This window comes from Podarcis erhardii, assembly GCF_964252035.2.
Source record: "Podarcis erhardii genome assembly, chromosome: 4".
Classification (NCBI taxonomy): Eukaryota; Metazoa; Chordata; class Lepidosauria; order Squamata; family Lacertidae; genus Podarcis; species Podarcis erhardii.
In genome coordinates, this window is record NC_138508.1 from 35,725,787 (window position 1) to 35,744,051 (window position 18,265).

Below are 18,265 nucleotides of genomic sequence, written 5' to 3' on the forward strand. Positions count from 1 at the left end.
CACACAATGCTTCCAGGTAAGAAACCCAGCACATTCATTTAGGCAACCACATGAGGCTATGGAGCGTCTCAGCTAAGCCATATTGAGGGAGATGCTCTATTTCACATTGTTTACAAAATCTTAGTTAAGGAAGGATGTGGCATACTGAGTTTGCTGTCAATCTGATGTACTGAAACAGGACACTCCCACCTCCCCCAAACTATCTGATAATTTCAGATATAATTTCAAAATTGCAACCAAAGGTTACTGGAAAGTCTTTGAAGCGGCTCTCAAGAGAATTTAGGATTGTTTTCAGAATTTTTCAGTTTTGTGTCTGCTGAATATACCAATGGATCAAATACTACTTATGATTTAAAATACTTTATTAAGAGTACAGTGTACCGGCAATGTACTTAAAAGTTTTTTTTATTATAAACAACCAATCCAATATTCCTTGTGTTCTTTTTTTAATACGCTGAATAAACACCCTTAAAAACCTACATCTCTTTATATATATAATGTTTAAATGTTTAAGCAATACAAATATATCACTTTGTGTAGAGGGGAAGCACAGAGCCATTTTTAAAAAACAGCTTTCATTTTTCCATTCTACAAAGCAGATCACATTACTGTTTCAACTGTATATAAAGATTTTTGTATGCTTCAGCCGTAATATATTCTACATGGTATTTGACTGAACTCTGCATTCATCTTTACTCAACACAGTTAAAACCTAATAATCATACTAGCTTGTTAAGGGTACATTTAAACCTGCTTATTCTTGTTTTTATGTCTTGATTTTTTGGGAGCACTTTATAAATTATGAATATTGCATACATGTTGGGAAGGCAGGTTTCCCTGGAAGCAGTGAATGATTCTCTGCTTTGTACTGTAAAGGCAAACACTGTGCTTAAAATACATGACCTTGATAAGTATTAGAGCACACAATATTTTGAGATGCAACATCCCGTTTTGCTCCATTATAATGATAGTGATCACAAGGTTAAGGTTTGTACAGATCATTTCCCTGTTGTTTGCTGTAGCAACAGATTTTACCTTTAGGTGGCTGCATTCTACCTTTCGAGCAGAGGTGAAATCAATCTACTATAGAGAGGCAATAATCTGCAGAGACATAGCTTCCAGTTACTCCAAAAGCACCATAGAAGCATGTGTATACAGTCCCTTCAATAGTTATCTCCATCTATGCAAGACAAGCGTCTTGAGGAGCAGGCCTTACAAGCAAGCTGTAACCTGCTTTTGCCAAATCAAAGTCCTGTTGGACATACAAAATTAAAACGAATAGAGAATAAAACCTACCCTTAGGTGAGTTCTCCACAAAATGATGCAGGCATCCAATCTACCTCAGGCCAAGTGGTGAGCATTTTGCCACACTTTCAAATGGCAGAACGATTATTGACATGGGCTCATTCAAATGGTTCTCTGGCATATGGCTGCCATGTTTAAAAACACAGGCTATCTGAGTACAGAGCTGTACAGAGAGCATCATTAGCTTTCCAGAGTGTTCAAATAGAGAACTATATTTGCAGCCTGGGCATAAAAAGTAGCAGAAAAGCTAACCTGACAGAATAACTTAAATGAGTTGAAAAATAAATCAGAACACGTACTTCGGCAGTATGCATCAATAAAATTCAGAATACATACTTTTCCAAAAAAGGTGCCTCAAACAATGATAAATAATAAACTACATCTTTCAAAATATGTAGAAGGCACCAGAAGAGACTTAAGAGGGAGCCAGCTTCCCAAGTATTTTATGACATGTTCTAAGTTCCTACAACAGATCCAGGACAACTATAATTAAGTTGTCTGGACAACTATAATTAAGCAGCCAATGCTATCAAACAGTTAACACAGTATTGTTAGATTTCAGAATGAACAATACTACACCACAACACATTTCCATCTCTCAGCTTGCCTGGGTTAGCCATAGCTGGATTGCAGCCATTTGGTATCATCCTTTGCTCTGCCATTTGTCTTATCTCTTGCTCTACCATTTTCCAGGTATTGTTGCTCCACACTCATACCAGTGGACGTAGTTAGTATGAGTCTCCGCGCCTATTTTCCCAAACTTGACCGGCTCCTGTCGCACCGCTCTAAAAAAGCCTGGTAAAACAAAATGAGGGAAAGTAGAAGTTGAACACTGAAATGCTGGTTCTGGTATTAACATTTGCCTAGGTGTACACTAGGTATAAAATCTCTCATAGCCTCCCTTTCTTCCCCTTATATTTGCCAGGAGGTGACAGGACCAGTGGCCATGATCTTAGTTTTTTTGATGTGGAGCTTCAAATATGGTCTGAAGCTCAACATCAAAAAAACCTAAGATCATGGCCACTGGTCCCATCACCTCCTGGCAAATAGAAGGGGAAGAAATGGAGGCAGTGAGAGATTTTACTTTCTTGGGCTCTATGATCACTGCAGATGATGACAAGCAGTCACGAAATTAAAAGACTGCTTCTTGGGAGAAAAGCAATGACAAACCTAGACAGCATCTTTAAAAGCAGACATCACCTTGCTGACAAAGGTCCATATAGTTAAAGCTATGGTTTTCCCAGTAGTGATGTATGGAAGTGAGAGCTGGACCATAAAGAAGGCTGATTGCCAAAGAATTGATGCTTTTGAATTATGGTGCTGGAGGAGACTCTTGAGAGTCCCATGGACTGCAAGAAGATCAAACCTATCCATTCTTAAGGAAATCAGCCCTGAGTGCTCAGTGGAAGGACAGATCCTGAAGCTGAGGCTCCAATACTTTGGCCACATCATGAGAAGAGAAGACTCTCTGGAAAAGACCCTGATGTTGGGAAAGATTGAGGGCACAAGGAGAAGGGGGATGACAGAGGACGAGGTGGTTGGACAGTGTTCTCGAAGCTACCAATATGAGTTTGACCAAACTGTGGGAGGCAGAGGAAGACAGGAGTGCCTGGCGTGCTCTGGTCCATGGGGTCACGAAGAGTCGGACACGACTAAACGACTAAACAACAACAACACACCTAAGATTTATAAAGTGCACATTTAAAAGTGTAAAGCAAGGGTAGGGGACTTTTTCCACCTGTAGGAGACATTCCCTTATACCTTTGGGGGGGAACCGCATGTCCATGCCGATTAGGGCCAGAGGCAAACGTGGGTACAGCTACAGACAAAAGTGGGCAGAGTGCCTTTAGTGCAGTAGTTGTGTTTTAGCCATGGAAAAGTCTGAGATTGATACATCCCTTTTCTCCATCTGGGCAACCATTATCACAGTTGAATGATGCATTCCAGCCAGCCAAAAGCATTCAAGTAGGGCATAGAGCAAGACCACTTGGAAGTGTGGCCTGAGGAGAATCTGAAGAGCTGACCAGAGAGGCCTGGAGGCATTCAGCCTCTGGGCCTGAAGTTCTCTAGCCCATAGGGGAAGACAATGACAAGCATGAGCAAATTATAGTTTGCAAATGTGTGTCCTAAACAAGCTTTTAGGAAGCCAGGCTTGGCTGTGGATCCATGTCAAGTGTCCAAAAAGTCAAGACACAAACCCTTTAGAACATACCATCTTTGGTAGGTAGTTGATCCGACTGAACATGTGGCCCTGTTTTTCCGTCTAAATACGAGTCCACAAATTGACAGTGATCTTCTCCATGCCCCCTCTGATCTCCTATGTCATAAAATTTACCTGAAAACATGAAGATCGCCTTTAAAAATGAGTGAAATTCAAATGCCATTAAATAAAGATTAGAGGAGTGTCCTAAAGAATTTGACAAGAGGTGCATAAAACTGACCAGTACCTGGCCAGTAGACCATGCCTACAGCCCTATAAACATGTTTGGCCAAATCCAATTTGCTGCTCCCCACCCCCAAAAAGCTAACCGACCCAATTGCAACTTACTTTACATAGCTTTGCACATGCACATGTGTGTGTGCTGGTCCTCATTTAGCTGGTCGTACATCTGTGGAAGCCTGCTTCCATGGGTATATGGCCCATTACCTGGACCATTTTGCTATCTCAAGAATGTACCCAGTCAGTGACAATTTCTGCTAAGCTGGCAGCAGCCTTTTCAGGTGACTACAGATTCCATGGCAGGAATCTTTGTTCCACTTTACCATCAGTGAAGCACTGAATGAGGCAAGTGGGGATGATCTAGCCTATGATTCTGTACATCACATTCAATCCTCAAAACAACACACTGATGCAGTTGGTGCTGGGATGGCTTCTGGATTTTTGATAGCACAGAGATGAGTCATTGCTAGCACTGACAGCCATAGTCAGTCACTGCCCAGCATTGCCACACAAAGCAGTTAAGGGAAGCTTTTTCTCCAGACGGCAGCATTGACAAAGTGCTCTGATGGCATGATGCCCCTGGTCAGCTCACAGCACCAAGCATCCCATACTGCTGCCCTCAATTTCATACCTGTAAGTGAATCGCTGAGGTAAATTTTGTATCGGAGGGAGTTGCACAACTGTACACCAACAAACTTCTTGTACCAAGTCCTCTTGACGAACTGTTTCCCCTTGCATTCAGAATAGGAATCAGAATTGAATTTGATTTGAGTCCAGATGGCATCTTTTCCCACTGAAAGGGAGCAACAAATAATCTATGTGAAAAAATATGTGTGTAGACATTGGAATCAAGTGAAAGAAAGAGACATATAGGAACATTTTTAAATTTTTACCCTGTCTTCCACTATAAAACGGCCTCAAGGCAGCTCATAAAACAAAACAAAACAGTATAATAAACAAGAGTTGGAAGATAAACCAGCAGAACTAGCTCATAAAAAGGAAAGTAGGGATAATTAGGAAATAAAAGGTTATGAAAACGTCTCATATTTACACCAATTTCTGAACAGAACTCAGGCACAAAAGCATAGTAACCAGTTAGACTGGAATAACAGCTGATTTACATTTCTTTGAACTTTAGGTTTCAACCAATAAAAAGGTTTAATACATTGTAGCAAGAGAAATAAGGGATGTGTGAAAGGGTCTTTTGCGATGCAGCACTGAGATTGCAGAACTTGGTACCTAATGAAGCCAGGCAAGTCCCTTCCTTAGACCAATGTCTGGTAACTTCCCTACTGCATTTAAATTACTGTTTGTTCTGAGCTTTTCTAGTTCATGTTTCTGCTGTTGCTATAGCCGGCACTATTCACTTTATTGCTTTGATTATATTATTGTTTCAATTGATGATCTAAGCTGCATTGGAGGCCCCTTTGGGGGCTGAAAAGTGGGGTAAAAATGGATTTTGTAACTAAAATAAATGCTGAGAAACACATTGTTGCGGGGGATGAACCGCAGAAAGGAAGACTACCTTTTACGCCATATTAAACATGAGTCTCCTAAATGAATTAAGAAACTTAACCCCCCTCCCCTGACTGTTTCAGATCCTTTCCTGCTAGTTAAAGACCTTATAGGGAGCTTACAGTCCTCCACTATAAAGCTGATGGCAGCCAACATTTTTCAGAGAGCTGCAGAAGCTGATGGCAGATTTTCTATAGCAGTGGCTGGACACCGCTGCATGCTCTGTTAAATCACTTATTAAGTGAGAAACAGCCTATTCATTTCAGAGAGCTGTCTTTTAATTTAATGACAGGCCCGAGAAAATATGAGCTGTGCCTGGCTCATTTCTGCCCCTTGGTTCTGAGCCAGTGGAGCGCCACCTCCAATTGATTGGGCAGGCCTCAGGTAAACATTTAGACTGGCAGGAACTCTTTGCAAACAGCGCAGGTCAAAAAACAAAACAAAACAAAACCCCAAACCCATGAAATCATATGCATAATGCCTTTCTCTTCCAAATCCACTCTGTCATACAGCAGTACATTATCTCACCTCAGAAAAATGCTCTCACCAGAGTATACTATAATGTATAAAGGACTTACTTGAAATTGGCTCAGTCACTCTTGGGTCCGCTAAGGAGAAAAAACAAGTGCTGGGTCAGACTGCAAAATAACTTCTAGCATTTCAGAAGTATGCTGGGGAAAAGGGTTTACTTCTTCAGTTGACATGAATTGTAATCTGTACAACTGCAACGTGGTTTGAAATCAAGACAGAACACTTGTGAGCTTTTGTTAAACTAATAAACTGCTCATGACTACTTTGAAATACCAAATACTGTGCTTTTAAAAGTGCTGTCTATCTAATGTTTTGATCTATTTTAGGACCTTTTAAATGTGTCAGGGGGGTATATTTTTTGTTACTTTCTTATGTATTTTGTGTCTTTGCATTGTAAACAACAACAAGGCCTTAAATGAGGTTATAGCAATTTTGAGAGTAATTAATTAATGGCATTTTAAACCAGGCAGGGAGTTGTATTTAAAAATAAAATAAAAATTAACAACATTTCCAGGTACCAGATTAAAATGTCATTCTTGAGGAAGTTTGCGTAAATGCATAATTCCCATATAGCTTTCACTTTATCTGCTGATTTTTCTTACAGAGGGTAGATATTAAAACGTGTAAGGAGCTAAAGAGGCTTGTAGCTAATTGGTACACTTATTGAAACTCTTACCTGATTCGGTTTTAAATGGCTTTGATTCGGTGCTCGGTCCTTCACCAAGGGGGTTGCTAGGTATCACAACAAATTCATAACTAGAAAGAAAATGGGAGGGGGGATACACCCAGTTCTTTATTGCAAACATCAAGCATTGTATGGTAAAATAATTGCATTGGTTTATCTAAAAGGACTGTTGTAAGTATTCCTGAGAATACAATGGTACCTCAGGTTAAGAACTTAATTCGTTCTGGAGGTCCGTTCTTACCCTGAAACTGTTCTTAACCTGAAGCACCACTTTAGCTAATGGGGCCTCCCACTGCTGCCGGAGCACGATTTCTGTTCTCATCCTTAAGCAAAGTTCTTAACCCGAGTTAGCGGGTTAGCGAGTTAGCGGGTTAGCGGAGTCTGTAACCTGAAGTGTATGTAACCTGAAGCATATGTAACCTGAGGTACCACTGTACATGAAATGTTTTGACCACTTAAGAAAGGTGCTAAGTAAATACTATTATTTTGCTACATAGCTATAATTTCTACACTGAAAATTGCACGAATGCTGCACATATATAATCACATGGACCAAATGCATATTTTGCCACATATACATGCTACTGGGACCCACAATCAGTAAGACAATCTAGAATCATAGAATTGTAGAGCTGGAAGGGACCCCAAGAGTCATCTAGTCCGACCTCCTGCAATGCAATCCTGCTGTATATGCATACACAAACAACACAAAACACACACATGCATTTGTTACTTGTGATTATTTGGAAACAGGATGAAAGCACATTTCTGTATCCTAGTGACTTGTGTGTTAGAAACTCATTTTGTATGAAGCCTCTCTGAATGTGTAAGTTTTCATGAAAACATTTAAGATATATGGGTTAGTGTATATGGTCCTCTCTCTCCTCTTGAGGGGAATTCCTTGCACAATGAACTCACCCTCAAAGCTTGTTCTGTGACAGGCCTCAGGGCCACTTTAGGTGTTATAGTAGTTACCATGCACCTACTTCTATTTTGTAATGTAATTACATATTTTTTCACCACTAGAAAGCTGTGGAAACACAGGCATCAGGGACAATGACTGTGTAAAAAGTGGAAGTGTGCAGGTCCCAAATCAACATGTCAAAAATGCATAAAACAGCCACAGTACAGTGCACTGCACTGTGTCCTCTACATGTTTACTATCTAGTGTTTTAATGCCAAGAAACATCTTTTAGCTTCATTTCTTTTGTGTGGTCTATGCAGCTCTTTGGGGATGTGGGTTGTGCTGTGGTCTAAACCACAGAGCCTAGGGCTTGCCGATTAGAAGGTTGGCAGTTCAAATCCCCACGATGGGGTGAGCTCCCATTGCTCGAAAGCATGTCAAAGTGCAATTAGATAAATAGGTACCACTCCGGAGGGAAGGTAAACGGCATTTCCGTGCGCTGCTCTGGTTCGCCAGAAGCGGCTTAGTCATGCTGGCCACATGACCCAGAAGCTGTACGCTGGCTCCCTTGGACAGTAAAGCAAGATGAGCACTGCAACCCCAGAGTCATCCGCAACTGGACCTAATGGTCAGTGGTCCCTTTACCTTTATGCAGCTCCTGAGACAAGCAGTGTAGTTGTACATTGTCTAAAGTCCTAAGACAAATATGCAATCAGCACTCAAGTGCAAGCTAGATTATAAGACCACGGAACCCCTAAACAGTGTATGCCAAATAGTTATTTGCCTTCAACTGCTGGAACAGGTTATGGACCAAAGTCCATCACATCACATATAAGAAAAATGTTCTCGCACAGATTAAGTGAACATTATTTGTATTGCAGTAAAGACTTTTTCCATAGGAAATTGCTATCCCATATGGAATCTTGGCAAGCAGAAGGAATGGCACTATTTTCCAGATCTTGCAACAGTGCAGAAATGTATGTGCATAGAAAAGGAAAGGAAAGGGGAATAAAAAACCCTCTCAATATGCAGTTTTCAGTTGAGCTGCTGGCTTAAAATCTCAAGCAGAAAGGTACATCTATCATGAAATCTCTTTATTTAGATTTATTGGCATATTCAGAAAGTTACTAGAAAATCTTTCTAACCACTTTGCTGAGCATGTACACTATTTTACCTACTAGTATTTAGATCTAGAGGAAGTTTGAACTTCAGCCTTATCCCTTCTTTCCATTGTTTCTGCTCACAGTACTGTGTTTTGAAAAAATATGTAGAATTATAGAGTTGGAAGAGGCACTGATGATCATCTAGTCCAACCCCCTGAAATGCTGGAATCCTGCCCATGGCTGTCCCTGGATGGGCTTGAACCACCAACCTTCAGGTTAATAGCCAGATACCCTGACCCATAGTGCCACTAGGGACAAAATGCTGCTGCAAAGTTTCTTGACGTTTAATGAAGTGTTGAGTGCATTTGAGTGTCCTTAAAACAAAAAAGATTCAAGGAAACAAGTGAGATAACATTTCCCTAAAACCCATGGGTGTTTGCTGGACTTAAGAAAACAAGCACAAATTGTTGCAAACCTGGGGAAATGACAAGATAGTGTTATTATTGTTCGTGCTCAGATTATATAGACAAATTGTGAATGGTTAAAGCATAAAGCTTTTAATCTATGGCCCAAAGCAAGAAACCTGTTTTCCGGTTCAGTGTCAAAGCTGTTCAGCTGAGTAGGCATTCAGCGAGACCAATTCCATTGATGTTCCCTTAATCTTTAGGCACACAGAACTGGCCATTTACCAGACAAGGGTAGCAGAGATGGATAATTTAAGTGGATTGGAAGAGGGCAGGTGTCCTCTTGTATTAAACAACCTTGAAATATTTTTCATACCTCAAGAAGGCACACATAAATTTCTTTAGAGACCCAATTCTAGCTAAGGTATGAAATGGAGATGGCATATAGAGAGATTCAAAACTATATACATCAACATATGGGCAACCTGAGACTTTACTTTCAAATACATAAGGAAAGTGATAATTGAAAGCTACATACTCCGAAGAACTTTGAAGGAACAAGAACAAAAGTTAAGCATGAGCCCCATAATCTGAGTAAACTCAAATGTGAAAAGGGCAAGAAATTGTGGATTTCAGAATATGAAAAGGCATCTTTCTGAAGAATACATTGTGGGAGGAAGACAATCACGGAATAACCACCAGCAATGGCCAGTATGATGGGACAGAGGGCAATAAATGGCTCTTACAGTGATCATGAAGACCTCTTGAACATATTGGTGGTGGAGTCTGGGTCAGCACTATGCAAGCATATCGTTGCTAACTGTAAAGGCATCCCCAGTGCAGAAATCACTTCTGACATCATCAGATCACACTGGGTGCTGCTGACTAGATACTAGCAGCTGTTTGCATGATGTTGATCCAGCCCCCTTGCCTCCACAGCTGCTTTGGGATGCTAGTAGGTAAGAGCATGGATCCCTCCTTTACCTGGACTGTTTGCTCAGTGATGCTTGTGGCTGATTCAGTGCCACCTGCCACACCTCTCAGTACATAATCACCTCACACAGGAAAGCGTATGTTTGACAACTCTACTAAAAATAATGGGGCGGCATAGGCAGTATGGATAAATCTCAGCCAATGGCTCCAGCTGGATAGCTGCTAAGCCCGTGAATCCACGGTAACATAATATGTCAACAAGGACTTTTTTCTATTTTATCCAGAGGAGAGTCTGCATGCTAGTTAAGCCAACATTATCCAAGCCGGATTTAACAGCATAGGTTCCATTCCAACACAGACCCAAACATGCTAAAGTCTGTGTTGGATTGTAGCCAAAGTATACAACTAGTCACGGCTTGCTATGGGTGCATAGTATTCAATGGTGGCCCAACTATTATTGTAAGTTGATCAACCATAACTTATTCTACGCGGAGTTTTTATTTATTGTGAGTGATTTGCTTTAAACTCCTCACATGAAAGCAACTGTTGAAAGATCAAGACATTTGAGTAGGAAGATTCATAATAGACAAATGTTGTTTTGCTTGACGATTCAGCCAAATGTTATTCGCTCCAACAACATTTAATAATTTGAAGAATGCTGAGTGAACCAAATTATGGGGTAAGATGCTTTGTATTTTCCTAGCTGCTTGCATTTTGTCACGTCTAAAGATGTTATTTTTCCCCACTCTGAAATGCTGCACACATTATTTTTGATAGCTTGCCAGGTTCAAAAGCCAAAACACTCCTCACCTATGGAAAACAAAATCAAAATAACCAATGAAAAGGACCGATTATCAGACATGAGTTACTATGAGAGAATGGAACACCTGCATCGGGTCTGCAAAAAGCACATGGAATTTTCCAGCAATCCAGCTATCCAACAAAATCAAAAGGCAAGAAAGTGTCAGCAAGTTTAAAAACTGTAACTGTGTTAAACAGGTAATGGACAGTATGAATATCCCTTAAAGCAACACTGTGGGGCAGAAAAATGAGTTCATGATGTCATGTCTTTACCCTTCTTGTTCCTACAAAGTTATGTTTTTAGCAGGGCGATCCTGTGTTTGGTTACTTGGAAGGAAACCTCGTTGTGGTAATTTTGTACAGTGTGCATAGGACTGCAGTAAAGAGATATGCAGGAAGCTTACAAGCAACCACTAGCCCTGTCACAACAACCATCCAAGTTATTCCATTTAGTCTTTCTAGTGGATTTAGCCTTCATTTGCAGCATTCACAATTCCGGCTACAGCGCAAATTCTTAGATATGTTTAGGGCAATAATTTCAGCGTCCCAAGGCCTGGGACGCTGTTCCTGATATCTTCCTGACACGAGAAGATGGATCTATGTAGATAACCTTCAGTTGCAGCTAGAGATGCCCTTAGATGAGGGGGCAAGTAGGGATAAGCAAATCTGTGAATTTCAGTTTCCTTCAGATTCTCATTTTCCCAGTCTTGTTTCACATTTCCACATCGGTTTGCAAATATTCTTTTTTAAAAAGGTGTTGTGAAAATTCAGCAGCATTTTAGTGCAAATTTATTTCAATATACATATTTTTATGTGCAATTTTGCTTAAGCAATTTCCCTACATTATAATACCTTTTAAATGCTGTTTTCATTTATGTATACTATTTTGTGCACACTTTATTCAAATATATGCCTTTTGTACACATTCCTTGGCAAAATTTTGAGCATTGTAAATTTTGAAGGATGGCTGTGTTTCAGTTTGTGTATTGTTTCGGAAAGTGTGAATGAGGTAGGTTTGCCTTTAAGCATGAACTGAATCAAATTTCTCCCCATCCTTAGGTGTGACTATAGTAGCACCTCTCTAATGCATAAATCATATACGCAAACGTGCACACTTGTCAGCTTGCTTGTACAACTGGCTGTTTGCATCTTATAAAATATAATGTTGAAATGCTAGACATCAACTATAAAACACATTCTCTCTCCCCTCCCCTCACTCTCAGAGGGGAATTCAGGAAGGGGAGTTACTGCAGAAGTCCAGAGTGGGACTTGGGGAGAGCACACCTTAAAAGAAGCAACTCCTGGGTGCTTAGAACCCCTTCATATATCACATGGTAGTATTTCCTAATTGTATTACCTCGTGTTAGGTTTCAGGTTTTCTACAGTAGAATGAGTTTGATTTGTCGTTATAATAGTTTTGTCCTTTCCTGCAGGGCTTCCATTTTCAGTCGATACAACTTTATATTCTGAAATGATGAAGAAGATTTGTGTTCTGTTATCCTGTCAATTTCATTTGTTTCCTTTAATCTCCTGGAGTGAATCAGAAACAGTAATGGAACAAAGCAAACAACATTCTGAATGTCAAACTGCCAGCCCAGAACAGGGAGATCAAATGAGAACTTGTGTAGGAAACTCAGTGACTTGACCTTTGGGAGAAAGAGAGATGTGCGTTATGTGGTGTGACACATTCCCTCAAGCAAGAACTACAAATCCCAGAGTTCCTGCTGACACTTCCTATGCACAAGGAGGAGAACCTAAGCAGGGTTGGAATTCAAGTGGTGTCGGAACCATAATCTGAGACTAAGATCTTAGGGACAGTGTGGCAGATCTCCAGACTCCACCCCTCTTAACTCCTTTGTATGTTAATGGTGTCTTGATTAGTCTTTGTTGTTTCTGTTTATTTGAAAACTGAATACAAATTATCCCCAAAACCAAACAATCCTGACATTATATGCAAGGGAGGTAAAGCACAATCTAAAGGGCATTAGTTAGTGTACCAGCCAGATGAGCAGGATAATAATAAAGGGAGTGGATGGTGCTGTGGTCTAAACCACTGAGCCTCTTGGGCTCACCGATTGAAAGGTCAGGGTGAGCAATAATAAGAATAGTAATAATAATAATATACGTGTCATTCAGGAGCCTAAGTAACACCTCTAGTTTTTAGAACCAGGCAAGAATAGCTGTGGGGGAAAGTGGAGGCTCGTAAAGAAAGACTAACAATATTGTTCAGGCTCTAAACTTTAAGAGAACCAAAGTCTAACCTGTAACAGTTTCATTTGGTGGTTTTTCCCAATCCAGTACGACAAAGGTTGGGCAGCCTTCGACAGTTACCACAGTGAGGTTGGTAGGAGGCTTTCGTGGAGGGCTAGTAGCTACCTCTGTGCTGTCCCCCTCTTCCGTTGGAAAGTATTGGAGTGTGTCTGTGATGGAGCATGGCACATCTTCTGGTTTCTTTATATACAACACACCTTCACCTAGGAAAAATAGCATCTGTGTTAAGGGGCTTAAAAAAAAATATCCAAGTAGCAAATGTGGTGGTAAAATTGTCAGAACTGCACTATTCCAGGTGGTAGGGCCCACAGTTGAATGTTTCTCCATAAAAACCCCCTGAAAGTAAGTTAGCGTGTCAGATATCTCTCCTGATATCAATTTTTAAGGTTCTTGGGGTTTTTTAAATGTAGTCATGTAAGTGATGATCACCTGCATGAAAAGTTTAGTAGAAGCCTGAGACCCTTGAAAGTTACTTATGTGTAGGACAGTATCAGGTGTGAGAGCTAGCTTAACAAATCCAGGCTAAACTCTAAGACAGGTGGGACTGGGAGCATATGGCTTTCCTAAGACCACTTAGGAAATTCATGGAAGACTTTCTGGTTCATATTCATTCTGGTACCTACTTAAACACAATATAAACTCATAAGCTAAAAGATATGTTAAACGATAAAGATGATCAAGGGTCAGGAAACCAAGCCTTATGAGGAACAGTTGAGGGAGAATGATTAAAAGAGCTTTTAATTTGGGAACCTGGATGATGAGCAAAAATAATTAATATGGTTAAATATCATTTTCACAATCTGACATTACTGCAGCTATTTTAGACATACCTGTGAACCTTCGTTTGCCAGAAGCATCAGTATCTGATGTAGGCTGTGAATTGAACAAAGTTCTATTACCTAAGGAGAGGAAAACCACAACACAATTTTAATAAAAGCACTCCTTTGTAACGTTGAAATGGCACTTCATATTTCTTCTCTCATTTTAACCTTCAATCCACTCCTTAGTGCATGTTTGGAATCATGTTCACTTTCTATTAGGAGTGAGCTGAATTTGGCTGTGATGGAAAATAAAAGCCTCTTTGCACTGCCAAAACAAAGATAATCATAAAATAAATGGCTGAGCTCATTATTGCTGTTGGAGTCACTTCATGCATAATATACAAAACCCTCTCTGAATTTCTAAAAAAGATTCTTTTATGTTTTGCTGATGCTCCAGTCCTTAGGGAGGCATATGGGTCTTGTACTTAGCAACACTTTTTTAAAAGGTGGAAGGGAAACCTGAGCCAATTCCCCTTTCCATAGCATGCCATGTTCTTTAATGCCCTGGAAGTTGAGTTGACCTCTGGGGCACCGCGAAGGAAAAGCATAGTTGCCACCAGGAACATATAAGGTTTCTTTTTTGCTTTGCTTTGTTTTAATGATGCAGGAGTGCAGATATCCACTGTAGGTTTCTTGTCATCTGACGAACCTTGGAGATCACAGCCCATCAGACAACACTTTTCTGAGTGCTCCTTCAGTGCGCAGACTTTAGTTTACAGCTGTAATATTTCCAAAGAACTAAGCATAAGCTAGCATACACTATTGTGTCTACAGTACTGAGGTTTCCTCCATCTTACCTGCTCATTCTGCACTCTTTCAGCCATGTAGTAACTCTTGCTATCTGCAGTATTACTATGTGGGATTTGATAGGTTGGTGGCAAGATGTGTGAGCTATAACTCCAACGCGTATATTATACTCTCTGACGTTTCTCCGATGAAAATAGGGACGTCCCATTCCATAATGATGATTTTATTATTTATACCCCACACATCTGACTGGGTTGCCCCAGCAACTCTGGGCAGCTTCCAACATATATATAAACATGATAAAACATTACACATCAAAAAAACCTTCCCTGTACAGGATTGCCTTCAGACAGGATAAATCTGAAGGATGTCCCTGGAAAATAGGGACGCTTGGAGGGTCTGATATATATTTGGAACGAAGTGACATTACTTGTACTGCTAAAACTGCTGTTGGTGCTGCTGGAATATTAACCTATGATTTATGCTGCTAATTTGACATAATAAAATAGCCAGAGAAAACTGCCTCTCTCCATATGAACCTACCCAGATCCCGTGATCACCAGGTGGGGCCTTTCTATGTGCGCCTCCTCCTTGGCGACACAAGAACAGGTCTTTTCTGAAGTGGCTCCCTGTCTGTGGAATGCTCTCCCCAGGGAGGATCAGCTGGCACTTTCATTATACACCTTTAGGCGCCAAGCGAAAACATTCTTCTTCAACCAGGCCATTGCCTGATTAACTCCCTATACCTTTTTAAACAAGTTTGTGCTTGTTTGGAGGTTCTAGCAGGGGAGCGCAGCTATCGTATACCCTTGACCGAAGAACGGTAGACTCCTTCTGTCTGGGATGGTCGTCCTCTTCCACCAAGCGTGCAGCTTCGGGAGGGACGCACATGGAGCGGTGAGGGAGGAAGGGGACACCCGCCTAGCCAGCCAGATCAGCCGAATCAACCCTGGCGATCAGTGGGGTGACAGATGTCGCAGCCAGATCGCCCTCACATCCAAGTTTGTGGTTGCCATGAGTTTGTGGTCAGGGGAGGGGGTCATTGTTTTGTTTTGTTCTTCTTTTTATCATGTATTTTGTATACAAGATATTATATAGCTTGCATTTTTATGTTGTGATTACCCTGAGATCTACAGATGACGGGCTGTAAACAAATTTAATCCACAACAACAACAACAATAACAACCTACAAATGTACACCTAAAATTCTTACTATAATCTGGAGATGATGATGCTGTAGGGGGTTTTTTATGTGACCTTGTTTTCCCATGAGCTGCTGGCCCTGTAGGCTTTGCTGTGGAAGATGAAGAGGCTCGTGGCATCAAGACATTTCCTATTGGAAAACAGAAACAAATCTGAATGTCCACTTAGAATTAATGCAGCATTGATTCTAAATAAAACATTTCACAGCCCATTGAAGAAATTCAACTTTTTAAGTAATCTTCTTGCTTGAGTCTAGAGATGTACAAGCAGATACGAATTCTTATGTCAGCTTCAAGTGATAAAATGATTTAGATATAAATGTACATTTTTATATTGCATATCTATGCAACTTTCTGTGGTTTTTTTCTTGGTTCATTTGTGCCATACTCTATGTGTTGAAAGAGATAAATGGATAAACAACGGTAGACTGGATCAGGCTCAGCTGAGAGAGAGAAAGAGAGAGATCCAGACATGTATTAAAGTATATTCAAAGCACATTTCACCCCCAAAGAATCATGGGAACTGTAGTTTATTAAGGGTGCTAGAAGTAGCAGCTTTGTGAGGGTGAAGCTCCAGTTTCCAGAACTTTGGGAAGGAAGACATGTGCTTAAATTATGAATCGAATAGGCTTTAAGTATATAGTGTGGGTTTGCCCACAGGCATAAATTGACATAAACACAGGCATAAATGCTGTCTATCTAGGATTAATAGCTTTCAGTGGAATGTTCATACTTAATGTGCATCTCCATCCACATTCTGGGAGAATGAGGAAAACAATTAAAATATCTTTTGTAAATCCCTAACTGGCTTCCTTTCTTCTCTTCAATCCAGATAAACTCCTTCCCTGACCATTCCTGCTATGTCTCTTCTCTTCCATTCCAGTGCATCTCTGCCCATGGTCTTTTGCTTGGCTTCCTCTAAGGACAAAAGCCTTTCTCAGCTGCTGTCCCTCCTGCCTTGAATTGCCTTCCAGAACACCTGTGTGATGCCACCTCTCCAACATTCTTTGAATTTCCCCTCAGGACCCATCTTTTCCGTGAAGCTTTTGAAACAATGCCCTCATCTCCATAGCCTACTGCAACTAAATTTAAATTAAACTTAAGTAGAGGTTACTGAAATATATGCACTCTTCCCTCATTGAGGCTTGCCTTTATTTATTTTCCCACTTCTGTGCTGAATTATCAATGGAAAAAGATTAGTTACGATGAGAAATCTAATTTCTTCCTCCCATTAAAAATGGGAGACAATTACAAACTGTTATTCCTGTCCTGTAATTCAGTGAGCATTGAAGAAATGTTGGGAGAATTTATCCAAACTAGAGAGACTTAATTCTTTTAGCAAATTCAAAGAAGGTTGCTTGTTATTTGTTATTACAAGTACTTTTCTGTATACTCAAAAGAACCGACATTCTGCTTAAAAAGCTGTTTGGCACTTTTCATTGTTGAAGATGGATGCGGGGATATATTAACAGTTATGCCCTGCCAGTAAACATTCAGAAGCTTGCAGCAGATTTATTAACATCTCTGATTACTCCTTCCATTTTAAGTGATTAATGATATCATGTCACATAGGGCACAAACAAAGCACTTTTACATAATGCCAGCAAGAAAAATGAGATAGTTTGAAAGATAAAATTAAAGAAGTCTATAATTATAATTATAATTATTATTATTATTTAAAAACCCTCCTTACACAAAATTATGCTGAGTCTTGAAATACCCTATCTTAAAAAAGTATGAAATTCCCATATTAATAGGCTTTCTTTTTCTCCTCTAGAATTTACTATAGCTTCCAGTTCATGTGTAAACTGTCTTCAATTTTAGGAAAAAAGGAAATATAAAAAGGTATCAGCAGTTTAAGGGACGCGGGTGGCGCTGTGGGTAAAACCTCAGCACCTAGGGCTTGCCGATCGCATGGTCGGCGGTTCGAATCCCCGCGGCGGGGTGAGCTCCCGTCTTTCGGTCCCAGCTCCTGCCCACCTAGCAGTTCGAAAGCACCCTTAAGTGCAAGTAGATAAATAGGTACCGCTTTATAGCGGGAAGGTAAACGGCGTTTCCGTGTGCTGCGCTGGTGCCGGCTTGCCAGAGCAGCTTCGTCACGCTGGCCACGTGACCCGGAAGTGTCTCCGGACAGCGCTGGCCTCTGGCCTCTTAAGTGAGATGGGCGCACAACCCTAGAGTCAGACACGTCTGGCCTGTATGGGCAGGGGTACCTTTACCTTTACCTTTAACAGCAGTTTAGTATCTTACATTCAGATGAAATTTAATGAGAATGTAAAAAACAACAACAACAACTGGGGACATGTTAAACACCATTTTTTTGTGGAATGCCATTATCCAAGACCCACTTCACATATGCTATAGTTGTGAAGACTCCATTCAGATTCTCTACTGCACACGTGGTTAGTTCTCTGCAATGTTCATAGAAGAAACTAAGAAAGCCCTGGCGCATTTAGAACTCCATGCATACATCAGAAACACTAAATGCAGTCAATTCATCTTCATGTGAACACTGAACTATGTTCTATGGTAATATCCAGGTGGTTGTGGGTGGGTGGGTGAGTGGGTGCAGGTGTGTGTATATCATAAACACATGGACAAAA

General features: G+C 40.5%; 1 protein-coding gene across 37 annotated transcripts in view; it reads right to left on the reverse strand.

Annotated features, from left to right (window-relative positions):
* Window positions 1-344: 344 nt before the first annotated feature.
* ABI3BP (ABI family member 3 binding protein) overlaps window positions 345-18,265 on the reverse strand; it is a 133,599-nt gene continuing 115,678 nt past the window's right edge. For all 37 annotated transcript variants that reach the window (XM_081859610.1, XM_081859578.1, XM_081859594.1 and 34 more), the window contains 9 exons: window positions 15,674-15,793; window positions 13,723-13,791; window positions 12,883-13,095; window positions 11,979-12,087; window positions 6,468-6,547; window positions 5,839-5,868; window positions 4,377-4,538; window positions 3,518-3,640; window positions 345-2,100 (listed from right to left, as the gene is read on the reverse strand). In XM_081859610.1, coding sequence (XP_081715736.1) covers window positions 1,985-2,100; window positions 3,518-3,640; window positions 4,377-4,538; window positions 5,839-5,868; window positions 6,468-6,547; window positions 11,979-12,087; window positions 12,883-13,095; window positions 13,723-13,791; window positions 15,674-15,793 — 1,022 coding nt within the window. In that variant the 3' untranslated portion in view covers window positions 345-1,984. The remainder of the gene's footprint in view (window positions 2,101-3,517; window positions 3,641-4,376; window positions 4,539-5,838; window positions 5,869-6,467; window positions 6,548-11,978; window positions 12,088-12,882; window positions 13,096-13,722; window positions 13,792-15,673; window positions 15,794-18,265) is intronic.